The sequence below is a fragment of the Lampris incognitus genome, chromosome 3, assembly GCF_029633865.1.
Source record: "Lampris incognitus isolate fLamInc1 chromosome 3, fLamInc1.hap2, whole genome shotgun sequence".
Classification (NCBI taxonomy): Eukaryota; Metazoa; Chordata; class Actinopteri; order Lampriformes; family Lampridae; genus Lampris; species Lampris incognitus.
In genome coordinates, this window is record NC_079213.1 from 94,534,983 (window position 1) to 94,549,551 (window position 14,569).

General features: G+C 44.8%; 1 protein-coding gene across 3 annotated transcripts in view; it reads right to left on the reverse strand.

The window, feature by feature from the left end:
• The window catches only part of tjp3 (tight junction protein 3), a 39,907-nt gene that overhangs the window by 10,025 nt on the left and 15,313 nt on the right, over nt 1–14,569 (reverse strand). For all 3 annotated transcript variants that reach the window (XM_056275759.1, XM_056275757.1, XM_056275758.1), the window contains exons 9-14: nt 11,710–11,810; nt 10,608–10,707; nt 9,851–10,033; nt 2,708–2,811; nt 1,401–1,485; nt 544–632 (exon numbers count right to left, since the gene is read on the reverse strand). In XM_056275759.1, the coding sequence (XP_056131734.1) occupies nt 544–632; nt 1,401–1,485; nt 2,708–2,811; nt 9,851–10,033; nt 10,608–10,707; nt 11,710–11,810 (662 nt within the window). The remainder of the gene's footprint in view (nt 1–543; nt 633–1,400; nt 1,486–2,707; nt 2,812–9,850; nt 10,034–10,607; nt 10,708–11,709; nt 11,811–14,569) is intronic.

Below are 14,569 nucleotides of genomic sequence, written 5' to 3' on the forward strand. Positions count from 1 at the left end.
TAGCTTTTCAAATTGGCAGCTCTCATTTTAGAGCATCCATCCATCCATTATCCAAGCTGCTTGTCTCAATTGGGGTCATGGGATGTTGGAGCCTATCCCAGCAGTCATTGGGCGGCAGGCAGGGAGACACCCTTGACAGGCCGCCAGGCCATCACAGGGCCGACACATTCACACCTAGGGACAATTTAGTATGGCCGGTTCACCTGACCTACATGTCTTAAGACTGTGGGAGGAAACCGGAGCACCTGGAGGAAACCCACACAGACACAAGGAGAACCTGCAAACTCTACAGACGACGACCAGGATGACCCTGAAGGTTGGACTACCCCAGGGTTCGAACCCAGGACCTTTTTGCTATGAGGTGACCGCGCTAACCACTGCACCACCGTGCTGCCTTACATTTTTGAACATTTTAGAGCAAACCTCTTCAAATACTGAAATCTCCCGCACCCCCCCCTCTCTCTCTCTCTCACACAGACACACACACGTCAATAGACCCGCTAAACCCCCCCCCCCAACCATACACATGCACACATACACAACCTTTCTGTGGCGGGATGCTGGTAGTGACGCTGGGGGCCCTCCAGCGTGGTGGCTCCACCTGGGGCTGATGGGATACATCCGGGAGGACTCTGGAAGAAAAGAGAGGGAGGCGGGAGTAAGGGAGGAGGAAGATGACAAATCTCAGTTATGTTGGGAGAGGGGGACCCGTGGCTAATAAGGTGATTATTGATGAGAGGATGAGACTGAAATAAGGAATATTCACCTCAGCATCTCTTGGAGTTGCTCTCTCTTTGGTAGCTAACATCTTTATGACTGACCACAGAATCAAGGAGATCAGTTGGATATTTCATCGTGCTTGGTCATGTTTTTAGTACGGGTGATAAATTTCAGACACCTCACATACAATCAAGTCTTCACTAAACCATGTCGATTCACTCAGAGCCGATTAGTAAGGGGGAGATGATTTTTTTTTTTTTTTACAAATCAGTGATAAAAGCATCCTCTGTCTCATCAACACTTAGCCACATAGAGGGACATGCTCAAAGGAGGCCACTTTTATTTCATTGGTTCACCAAAACAAAATGACAACAAAAAATAGAACATATATGCAATTTCAACAGAAATCCAAAATGTATCACGGGGTACACAGTCAAAGACACAAAAAAAAAAATCAAATAAACTCAATATTAGAACATAAAAATCAGCAAACCAATGAACATTTAACATTTACAACAGAGTTAATTAATGTAATCTGGATAAATGCTAAGCTACGATCAGCTCATGTAGAACAAGGGCAGAGGCATGGACAGTTAGTGTCCCAGTCCGAGAGATCTTGTTGGGGCTTGGGGGGGGGGGGGGGGCTAGGAGGACGGTGTGGAGCGGGTCCTCATTTATACCTGTATCTGTTGTGGGAGCTCTGGCTGTAGGCGGTGCCCTGCCTCTGGGGGGGGCCTGAGCTGCCATCTGACTCGGACTCAGAGTCTAGGTATAGGGACAGAGAGGAAGCGTTAAATCAAACGGTGGTGTCAATGTTCAAGATTCAATACTTTATTGCCATATCAACTATATATCCATCCATTATCTGAACCGCTTATCCTGCTCTCAGGGTCGTGGGGATGCTGGAGCCTATTCCAGCAGCCATTGGCCGGCAGGCGGGAAGAGATACCCTGGACAGGCCGCCAGGCCATATATATATATATAACAATCAAAATCAAATCAATTTTATTTGTATAGCCCAACATCACAAATATAATAACTTTGTTAAAAGAAACATTCAACGGTAGGGGAAGTACTCAACAAATAAGGAACAAAATAATCCAGTGAGTCAAGTAAATTCTTTATGAGACAGTACAAGCCTGTTTCACAGCTGGTGATTGCTTATGACATGAAACAGGCTTGTGCTGTCTCATAAAGAATTTACTTGACTCACTGGATTTTATATGTATATATATTCCCCCCCCCTTTTCTCCCCAATTGTACTTGGCCAACTACTCCACTCTTTTGAGCCATCCCGGTCGCTGCTCCACCTCCTCTGCCAATCCGGGGAGGGCTGCAGACTACTACATGCCTCCTCCGATACACGTGGAGTTTCCAGCTGCTTCTTTTCACCTGACAGTGAGGAGTTTCACCAGGGGGACATAGCGCATGGGAGGATCACGCTATTCCCCCCACTTCCCACCCCCCCTGAAGAGGCACCCTGACCAACCAGAGGAGGCGCTTGTGCAGCGACCAGGACACATACCCACATCCGGTTTCCCACCCACAGACATGGCCAGTTGTGTCTGTAGGGATGCCCAACCAAGCCGGAAGTAACACGGGGATTCGAACCAGCGATCCCCATGTTGGTAGGCAATGGAATAGACCGCTATGCTACCCAGACACCCCCCATATCAACAATATTGATTGGAATTTGTCTTAGTGGACTCACTTAAACACAGAAAAACACATACTACCACTCACTTATAAAGCACATAATACATTAATCCAAGATACATAGATGCATAAAATCCAACCCATAGTGTGTGTGTGTGTGTGTGTGTGTGTGTGTGTGTGTGTGTGTGTGTGTGTGTGTGTGTGTGTGTGTGTGTGTGTGTGTGTGTGTGTGTGTGTGCTGACCTGGGGGTAGGGAGCTAGACTGCTCTTTGGATGCAACTGTGTGTGTGTGTGTGTGTGTGTGTGTGTGTGTGTGTGTGTGTACGCTAACCTGGGGGTGGGACCCTGAGAGGTGAGCTGACTCTCCGCGGAGGGTCCTGGCGAACAGTGATTGGGGAGGCCCTCATCATATTGTGAGGCAGGTCAGGGAGAACTCTGGAGGGACGAGAGGGAATGTGGGAGATGAGACATTCAGGGAATAAACGGGTTAAAGGACCGATGTAAATACAGGAAAGAGTGTGGAGGTGCTGATCATCTCTGATCAAGGCCGTGTAGCTATAATGAGTTCTCTGCATATTAAGGTCACACATATAAGTTTTTTTTTCTGTCTCCATGGTGATGGTGGTGACGTGGCTCGGGTCCTGGGCTGTTCCGGTGGCATCTGGACATTGCTTGGCATCCTACTCATCATATTCTTCATATATTTCATAATTCCATTATAATTCTATTGTCTGCTTTCAATGTTGTATTGTGTAAATTGTGTAAAAACAACATCCATTGCACGTTGTCCATCTTGGGAGAGAGATCCCTCCTCTGTTGCTCTCCCTGAGGTTTCTTCCTATTGTTTCTCCCTGTTAAAGGTTTTTTTTAGGGAGGTTCCTTATCCGATGCGAGGGTCTAAGGACAGGATGTTGTATTGCTGTAAAGCCCCCTGAGGCAAATTTGTAATTTGTGATAATGGGCTATACAAATAAAATTGACTTGACTGCGACTTGAGTAGATTATGCAGACGAGAATTTGCTCGTCATTATGATTTTTATTTTTTCCTGTAGTCTTGTTTGGTTTAATTTAAATCTTCATAAATGATTTAATCCGTCATAGGCATCTATTTTTCATCATTGTATTTAATTAATAAATAATGTTGTTTTGGTCACCAATTGGTGACCAAAAGTGAAAAACAAAGTGTGATAAAAGTGTTTTATCACTGGGCATATGAAATTAATGCTCAGAGTACAATAATTGTAAGAGTTGGCTTATTATTAAAGTCTGTTTTTAAAGCGTGCAAGATTGTAAAAAAAAAAAAAAAGATGAAAAAAAAATGGAGACAATTCTTTATAGACTGCCTGAAACGCTAAACACAGCCTTGATAAGAGTTATACATAAGAGAATATGCTATATATATATATATATATATATATATATATATACACTACCGTTCAAAAGTTTGGGATCACCCAAACAATTTTGTGTTTTCCATGAAAAGTCACACTTATTCACCACCATATGTTGTGAAATGAATAGAAAATAGAGTCAAGACATTGACAAGGTTAGAAATAATGATTTGTGTTTGAAATAAGATTTTTTTTACATCAAACTTTGCTTTCGTCAAAGAATCCTCCATTTGCAGCAATTACAGCATTGCAGACCTTTGGCATTCTAGCTGTTAATTTGTTGAGGTAATCTGGAGAAATTGCACCCCACGCTTCCAGAAGCAGCTCCCACAAGTTGGATTGGTTGGATGGGCACTTCTTGCGTACCATACGGTCAAGCTGCTCCCACAACAGCTCAATGGGGTTCAGATCTGGTGACTGCGCTGGCCACTCCATTACCGATAGAATACCAGCTGCCTGCTTCTGCTCTAAATAGTTCTTGCACAATTTGGAGGTGTGTTTAGGGTCATTGTCCTGTTGTAGGATGAAATTGGCTCCAATCAAGCGCTGTCCACTGGGTATGGCATGGCGTTGCAAAATGGAGTGATAGCCTTCCTTATTCAGAATCCCTTTTACCCTGTACAAATCTCCCACCTTACCAGCACCAAAGCAACCCCAGACCATCACATTACCTCCACCATGCTTAACAGATGGCGTCAGGCATTCTTCCAGCATCTTTTCATTTGTTCTGCGTCTCACAAACGTTCTTCTTTGTGATCCAAACACCTCAAACTTGGATTCATCCGTCCACAACACTTTTTTCCAGTCTTCCTCTGTCCAATGTCTGTGTTCTTTTGCCCATCTTAATCTTTTTCTTTTATTGGTCAGTCTCAGATATGGCTTTTTCTTTGCCACTCTGCCCTGAAGCCCAGAATCCCGCAGCCGCCTCTTCACTGTAGATGTTGACACTGGTGTTTTGCGGGTACTATTTAATGAAGATGCCAGTTGGGGACCTGTGAGGCGTCTGTTTCTCAAACTAGAGACTCTAATGTACTTATCTTCTTGCTCAGTTGTGCAACGCGGCCTCCCACTTCTTTTTCTACTCTGGTTAGAGCCTGTTTGTGCTGTCCTCTGAAGGGAGTAGTACACACCGGTGTAGGAAATCTTCAATTTCTTAGCAATTTCTCGCATGGAATAGCCTTCATTTCTAAGAACAAGAATAGACTGTCGAGTTTCAGATGAAAGTTCTCTTTTTCTGGCCATTTTGAGCGTTTAATTGACCCCACAAATGTGATGCTCCAGAAACTCAATCTGCTCAAAGGAAGGTCAGTTTTGTAGCTTCTGTAACGAGCTAAACTGTTTTCAGATGTGTGAACATGATTGCACAAGGGTTTTCTAATCATCAATTAGCCTTCTGAGCCAATGAGCAAACACATTGTACCATTAGAACACTGGAGTGATAGTTGCTTGAAATGGGCCTCTATACACCTATGTAGATATTGCACCAAAAACCAGACATTTGCAGCTAGAATAGTCATTTACCACATTAGCAATGTATAGAGTGTATTTCTTTAAAGTTAAGACTAGTTTAAAGTTATCTTCATTGAAAAGTACAGTGCTTTTCCTTCAAAAATATGGACATTTCAATGTGATCCCAAACTTTTGAATGGTAGTGTATATATATATACACTCACTGGCCACTTTATTAGGTACACCTTGCTAGTACCGGGTTGGACCCCCTTTTGCCTTCAGAACTGCCTTAATCCTTCGTGGCATAGATTCAACAAGGTACTGGAAACATTCCTCAGAGAGTTTGGTCCATATTGACATGATAGCACCACGCAGTTGCTGCAGATTTGTCGGCTGCACATCCATGATGCGAATCTCCCGGTCCACCACATCCCAAAGGTGCTCTATTGGATTGAGATCTGGTGACTGTGGAGGCCATTTGAGTACAGTGAACTCATTGTCATGTTCAAGAAACCAGTCTGAGATGATTCGAGCTTTATGACATGGCGCGTTATCCTGCTGGAAGTAGCCATCAGAAGATGGGAACACTGTGGTCATAAAGGGATGGACATGGTCAGCAACAATACTCAGGTAGGCTGTGGCGTTGACATGATGCTCAATTGGTACTAAGGGGCCCAAAGTGTGCCAAGAAAATATCCCCAACACCATTACACCACCACCAGCAGCCTGAACCGTTGATACAAGGCAGGATGGATCCATGCTTTCATGTTGTTGACGCCAAATTCTGACCCTACCATCCGAATGTCGCAGCAGAAATCGAGACTCATCAGACCAGGCAACATTTTTCCAATCTTCTATTGTCCAATTTTGGTGAGCCTGTGCGAATTGTAGCCTCAGTTTCCTGTTCTTAGCTGACAGGAGTGGTACCCGGTGTGGTCTTCTGCTGCTGTAGCCCATCTGCATCAAGGTTCGACGTGTTGTGCCTTCAGAGATGCTCTTCTGCATACCTCGGTTGTAATGAGTGGTTATTTGAGTTACTGTTGCCTTTCTGTCAGCTCGAACCAGTCTGGCCATTCTCCTCTGACCTCTGGCATCAACAAGGCATTTTCGCCCACAGAACTGCCGCTCACTGGATATTTTCTCTTTTTCGGACCATTCTCTGTAAACCCTAGAGATGGTTGTGCGTAAAAATTCCAGTAGATCAGCAGTTTCTGAAATACTCAGACCAGCCCGTCTGGCACCAACAACCATGCCACGTTCAAAGTCACTTAAATCACCTTTCTTCCCCATTCTGATGCTCGGTTTGAACTGCAGCAGATCGTCTTGACCATGTCTACATGCCTAAATGCATTGAGTTGCTGCCATGTGATTGGCTGATTAGAAATTTGCGTTAACGAGCAGTTGGACAGGTGTGCCTAATAAAGTGGCCGGTGAGTGTATGTGTGTGTGTGCGTGCATGTATATATAATTAGTGCTGTCGAAATGAATGCGTTAATTTTTGGGATTAATTTGAAATTTATAAATTAATTTACACAAATTATTAAATATTTAGTTTATTTATTTGATATTTATGTATTTAATATTTGTTTAATTTATTTCATTTTATTAATTTAATGATTTATATAAATTATTAAATATTTGATTAAATATTTAACATAAAAAAACGCAATTAATGCAGCGGCATTTTGTTTACTTCCTGTGGCGGCTGTGCGAGGCATTGTCACAGGCGTAGCTCTCCTCTGGGCTGGTTCCCCTGAAGGACATCAGAGCGAACTCCACCAGAGGAGTTTCACCTCCCACGGCCTTGCACGGAGGAATGACAGTGGAAGACGTGCACTGCGGCTTCTTGATCTTCCCCCTGTTCTTTCATTTGTTTTTATCTGCGGGCTGTCCCCCATTTTTCTATGACTCCACTGGGTATTGCGTCAGAGTGAACTATATCAGGGGATTCGGTTGTGCACTCTGCTCCTGCTTGTCGGCACATTTTATTTTTTATTTATTTTTTATTTTATTACTTTATTGATCCCTGTAGGGAAATTCTTCCTCTGCATTTAAACCATCCTAGCTGTGCAGCTAGGAGCAGCGGGCAGCTGCTTTGCAGCACCCAGGGACCAACTTCAGTTCGTCTTGCCATGCCTCGGTCAGGGACACAGACAGGAGTCTTAACCCTAACATGCATGTCTTTTTGATGGTGGGGGAAACCGGAGCACCCGGAGAAAACCCACCGCAGACATGGGGAGAACATGCAAACGCCACACAGAAAGGACCTGGAATGACCCCCCAAGGTTGGACAACCCCAGGGTTCGAACCTAGGACCGTCTTGCTGTGAGGCGACAGCACTAACCACTGCACCACCATGCCGCCCGTGATGAATATGTGATGAACGCCGTGAAGTCACGACACTTTAAATTCAACTGGCACTTGAACGTGGAGCACATTTTTTGTTGTTATATTAGTACATACAAGAAATTATTGCCGTCTGCGCTGATATGTAATTTTAATGGCCTTGATGGTCCTTGATGGTTTTGAAATTCAACTGGCACTTTAACATATAAGCCTGGGTTTTGTTATTTCTGTAAGGGCATATAAGAAATATGCCTTCCAAGCTGACAGTCAGTTTTGATGGTCTTGATGGTTTTATTGGAAAGCTGTAGTTCACAGGAGAGAACCTGTGTTTAAAGTTAAAAAGACGCTATCAAACAATAGTATTTGAATTTAAATATACTTCCTTTGTGTTCTTCTACAATAATTCTGTGATTTTATGTTTAAATATCCATTATTACAAGCTTCAGTCTTGAGAAAAAAAAGCCATTAATCGTGATTAATCACAACAAATTGTGTGATTAGTTTTTTTAATCAATCAACAGCCCCAATATATATATATATATAATACACACACACACACACACATATATATACATATATAAACATACATACACTGCTCAAAAAAATAAAGGGAACACATAAGCAATGCAATGTAGCTCCAAGTCAATCACACTTTTGAGATATCAACCTGTCCAGTTAGGAAGCAACACTGATTTGTGAATCAATTTCACCTGTTGGTAAATTGTCTAATTTCCACCTGGTGGAATTTAGACAATTTGCAAGACAACCTCTATAAAAGGAATGGATTTACAGGTGGTGGCAACAGACCATTTGCCTGTCCTCATCTTTTCTGGCCGATCTTTGGTTAGTTTTTCATTTTGCTAGTGCCCTCACCACTAGAGGTGGCATGAGGCGGTATCTGCAACCTACAGAAGTTGCTCAGGTAGTGCAGCTCATCCAGGATGGCACATCAATGCGTGCTGTGGCAAGAAGATTTGATGCGTCTCCCAGCACAGTGTCCAGAGCATGGAGGAGGTACCAGGAGACAGGCCAGTACACCAGGAGACGTGGAGGGGGCCGCAGGAGGACAACAACCCCGCAGCAGGACCGCTATCTCGTCCTTTGTGCAAGGAGGAACAGGAGGAGCACTGCCGGAGCCCTACAAAACGACCTTCAACAGGCCACTAATGTGCAGGTTTCTGCTCAAACAGTGAGAAACAGAATGCATGAGGATGGTATGAGGGCCCGACGTCCACAATTGGGGCCTGTGCTCACAGCCCAACACCGTGCAGCCCGATTGACCTTTGCCAGAGAACATCTTGGTTGGCAGATTCGCCATTGGCGCCCTGTGCTCTTCACAGATGAGAGCAGGTTCACACTGAACACATGTGAGAGACGTGAGAGAGTCTGGAGACGCTGTGGAGAACGTTCTGCTGCCTGCAACATCCTCCAGCATGACCGGTTTGGCGGTGGGTCAGTGATGGTCTGGGGAGGCATATCCTTGGAGGGCCGCACAGACCTCTACGTGCTAGCCAGAGGTACCATGACTGCCATTAGGTACCGGGATGAGATCCTCAGACCCATTGTCAGACCATATGCTGGTGCAGTGGGCCCTGGGTTCCTGCTCATGCATGACAATGCTCGTCCTCATGTGGCCAGAGTGTGTCAGCAGTTCCTGTATGTCGAGGGCATTGATGCTATGGACTGGCCTGCACGTTCCCCAGACCTGAATCCAATCGAGCACTTCTGGGACATCATGTCTCGTACCATCCGCCAACGCGATGTCGCACCACAGACTGTCCAGGAGTTGACCGATGCCCTGATCCAGGTCTGGGAGGCGATCCCTCAGGAGACCATCCGCCGTCTCATCAGGAGCATGCCCTGACGTTGTAGGGAGTGCATAGAGGCACGTGGAGGCCACACACACTACTGAGCCTCATTTTGAATCGTCTTGAAGAATTTCCACAGAAGTTGGATCAGCCTATGTTCTCATTTTCCACTTTGATTTTGAGTATGATTCTGAATCCAGACCTTAATGGGCTAATGATTTTGATTTCCATTGATCATTCTTAGGGTATTTTGCTCTAAACACATTCCTCTGTCTAATAAATAAAGATTTTCAGCTGAAATATTTCATTCATCGAGGTCTATATTGTGTTTTTGGTGTTCCCTTTATTTTTTTGAGCAGTGTACATACACACACACACACACACACACACACACACACACACATATCTATATATGTGTGGCTCTGAGGGGAGAACATTTGAAGTGGAGAACAGGCAGGTTGTGTACGAGGGGTCTCTTACTTGTATCTGGAGTCTGGGCGGGGGCTCTCTCTCCGGGGGGGAGTAGAGGCACTGCGGTCTGAGTCTGAGTCAGAAACAGGCCTGCGGGGCCGTGAAGTAGAGGATGAAGGGCGTGGGGAGGCCCAGCTGTGGACGACAGGGGAGGTTCTGTGGTTGGGGAGGGTGGACAACCCTGAAAGGCTTCTGGACGGAGAAGGAGAAATAAACAGAATGGTGTCTGGATTTATGAACTAGAGGAGTTTATTCGTTTTTTCTTACTGTTATGTGGTGAATGTGCATTGTTCTGACTTTAGAAATGTTTATTCTAACATATACTTCGGCCTAAATTGACTTTATTTTATGGACTCTTGTTGGCACTGAGGCTCATACAGTGGTGTGAATTCAGCAGCCATAGAAATACATAAAGTGCAGGGTTAGTATGTGGCTGTTTCTGTTGGTTTCAGGATGAAGGTCAAATGGATACTTCAGATTACTTTAGTAGAAATTATTGCCACAATTATTCATCTTGACAAGTTCAAAATTCTTTTGTTTGACACTTCTGGTATCATATGCTAACTAACATTCTTCTCAACAACAGCGGCCATTTTGCATGTGATGAGACTTTTTAAATTTGCCTTATTGCAATATTTCTCTTTTATCAATTGAGGAAACTAGACATCTATATATGTTAATTAGTACAGCAAAACAATACCATGTGGTTTCCATGACTCCATTTTGTCGCTCTCAGTGCAGAAGATAACAGCGAGGTAGCACTGACCTGTATTTATCAGTGTGGTCCCTTATGTCAGGACTGTCTCTGTCTCTCCTTGCAGGGGGAGGAGGGGAGGCATCGTGGTCGGAATCAGACTCAGATGGGGCTGTCAAAAGGTAACAGACATTAACTGTGGGTTTTCCATGGTAAACATTATTTCTATTGTTGTTTTTTTTGTTGATTCCCCCCCTTTTTTTCTCTCCAATTATACCCGTCCAATTACTCCACTCTTCTGAGCTGTCCCGGTTGCTGCTCTACCCCCTCTGCCGATCCGGGGAGGGCTGCAGACTGCCACATGCCTCCTCCGATACGTGTGGAGTCGCCAGCTGCTTCTTTTCACCTGACAGTGAGGAGTTTCACCAGGGGGACGTAATGCATGGGAGGATCACGCTATTCCCCCCAGTTCCCCCTCCCCCCTGAACAGACGCCCTGACCGACCAGAGGAGGCGCTAGTGCGGCAACCAGGACACATAATTACCCACATCCAGCTTCCCACCCGCAGACACGCCCAATTGTGTCTGTAGGGACGCCCGACCAAGCCGGAGGTAACACGGGGATTCGAACCAGCGATTCCCATGTTGGTAGGCAATGGAATAGACAGCTACACTACCTGGACACCAAATTCAGTATTTTTAGCCATTTATTTGTTTATTTATCATTGTGAGAAAGCTAAGTAAGAGATAGAGCAGGGGAGACATTTGATCCTCAGCCAGCAGGGGCATAATATGCCTTCCAATACATTTGGCTCCAAAAGCAGTGCCCATAACTCAACCTTGTCCATCTCTGAACACTAGTTCATTGTAATACAACTTCCAGAAACCACAGAAAAACAAACAGGGTTTGCTAACAGAATGGTTGATCAGGGTTCAAGTTACTCAATCATTCCTCAGGGTGCTTTGAAAACAGAGTTCTATTATATTGGTGTTGTTCCTGCCTGTAGGGTGCCCATGTTAATATTTCTAAGCTTCTGGGGGTACCACTGATTTGGAGATTCAAGAATCCCCCAAACCCCTGAGAAGCCTGTGTAACCTGACCACTATTTGTAAGAGCTGTTTGATGAATGAAATGTCTCTTTTCTGGGAGGAGAGCTACTCTCTGCAGGACTGACCTCTTCGAGATGGGTAGGCCTTAGGATGCAGCCGGGTCAATGTGGAACGCACTGGCGATGAGTCACGGGACTTGACCGGAGGAGGGGGCTCAGCTCTGGTTCTACAGTAAAAGACACAAAACAAGGGACAGAACCATTCTCATGAAGCAAGAACTATAAAGGAATACTGATTGCATTATCGTTTTTAAAGGCTAGCAGATATGCCAATAAACTTTAGCCAATGGTCTCATCTTTCCATGACTTTCACTTCACAAAATGGCTGCAACTTCTGCCAATTTCTTTTGGTTAGACCATTATCAAAGACTCAAGAGACATCTTGACAAAACTCAATTTTACTTTACATACTTCATCCATGTAGCTTTTACAAAAGAGGCAGTATACCTGTTTTGTGTTCCTTACAGAGTGAACTTATTTACAAAAATGTTTGTTGCACCTATATATGAATGCAATATATTGCGGTGTCTTGTCAGCAAGAAAAGATGGAGACAGAATGAAACATTCATATTGTTTCCTTTATTGGGACAAAAGGTCAGGATCTTGAGGAAAGCCCAGCCAATTCTGGCTGATCCTAGCCACCTCCTGTCTAAGGAGTTCAAGTTGCTTCCTTCTGGCAGCAGATACAATCTGCCAACATACAGGAAGGCCCACCCACAGAAATGGCTGGGCCCCTGAAAAGGTCCCGTGAACTGTGAATAATGATCCCCCCCATCTGCCTTACTCCTATCAATGCATGCTCTCTCTCTCTCCTACTAAACATATATATGTGAATTGAGAGGCTTACTCGGTAACGGGGGCTACATAGGCATAGTCCCCCCCCGCCACACACACACAATAATAAAACTCTTTGACACACTTAAACACACCAAGGTCAACAAAGATCTGCTACACTTACACCACACATTTCTATTTACAATTTACAATTTAATTTAGCAGACACTTTTATCCAAAGCGACATACATCTGAGAGTTAATACAACACAAGCAAGGATCTAGTCAGAAGACACCAATGCAAGTAAGTGTCAAACCCCCCCCCCCCCAAAAAAAAACTATGTTTAATCCAATAGGACAGGTGTCATCAGGCAGTGCACAAAGGCAAAGGTGAGTAGAAGTGATATTTTTTTAATACCATCAGGTGTGGAGGTGTTTGTGAAAGAGCTGGGTCTTTAGCTTCTTCTTAAAGGAATCAGGAACACTTTGTAATTTCAGTTCATGCACTTGCGTACATGAAATAAAATGAAATGCCATTTCCCCCAGGCCACAGCAGTACAACTCAAAGACAAACACACATCCAAAAACTACAAGAACACAAATACTCAAACTAACACATACATCCAAACTAAACAAATATATCACTGTCAAAGGGAACGAATGCCAGGCCAGGATGACTGTCGGAACCGCCGGTCTGCATGGGTTAGCAGTTAGCTTAGCATCCTGTCAGAACGCCCTCAGCGTTTCTTCCTCGAGTGCAGCTCCAGGCAGGGGTTGTGGTCCCCGGGCCCACCAGATGAAGCAGACCAAGCTCTCCCAGCCAATCCAGCACCAACTCTCCCAGCCAGACACCCTTGACACACCTTCACGTACTCTTCACGACGAAATCAAACACACCACAGTCAACGCCAGGTGAGGCCACCGCAAGACCGCCCTTGGTGTTATCAGAACTGCTGGACTGCATGGGCTAGCAGTTAGCTTAGCCTGCCCCGCTCTCCCAGCCGATCCAGCACCAGCTCTCCCAGCCATCAAACAAAGACAAAACTCAGAGGATGACATGGACAAGACACTGCATGGACGGTACTGGGTGAGGCTGCAGCAAATGTGAATACGCGCCACCATCTTCCAAGACTGGCATTGGGTGAGGCCGCTGCAAATGGGATTTCGTGCATCCAAAGATGGAGAGGGACTCAGTGGATCATGGAGTTTGGTAACTCGTTCCACCTACGGGAAACTACAGAACAGAAGAGTCTGGCTAGTGACTTAGGGCCCTGTTGTGGCAGAAGTGCCAGGCGTCTTTCATTGGCAGAACGTAGTGAGCGGGACTGAGTGTAGACCTGAATGAGGGAGTTCAGGTAGGCGAGAGCCGTTTTAGTTGCTATTTTGTAAGTGAGCATTAAGGTTTTGAATTTGTTGCGGGCAGCAACTGGGGGCCAGTGGAGGCATATGAACAGTGGAGTGACATATGCTGTTTTGGGTTGGTTGAAGACCAGACATGCCACCATGTTCTGGATCATTTACAGAGGTTTGAAAGTGCATGCAGGAAGACCTGCCAGTAAGGAGTTGCAGTAGTCAATGCGAGATATAACAAGAGCCTGTATCAGGACTTGTGCTGCATGCTCAGACAGGTAGGGTCTAATTTTCCTGATGTTGTACAGGGCAAATCGGCACGACAGAGCAATCGAGGCCACGGGAACCTTAAAGGTTAGTTGGTCATTAATAAGGCATGAGTTGGGTTGATCTGAGTTGGATATTGATCTGTTGTTGTAAGGATTTTTGTAAGCATTTCTAAACAGAAAATGCAATTTCTTACCTTATGGCTTAATTTTTGCCTCTTATATGGCCATCTTCCTTGTTTTACTGGATGTAAAGTCCTTTATAATGTCTTTAAAGTCCATCTGTTTAGCCAGTCACACTCAATGGCAAGTATTGCCATTATCATTCCTTATATTTAGGATGATGATTATTGCTGGCCCCCATGGGCCCCCCTCTCGCAGCTAGGCCCCAGAAAGCTTAACCTTTTTTCCCCCGCTTATGGGCGGCCCTACATGCAGGGCCAGTAGACTTAAGAATTCACTTGTCCTGGCTGCTATTGGCCTTTTCAATAACTCAATGTGATTTTTTCTATTGTGTTTATTGTCCATTTATTGTTG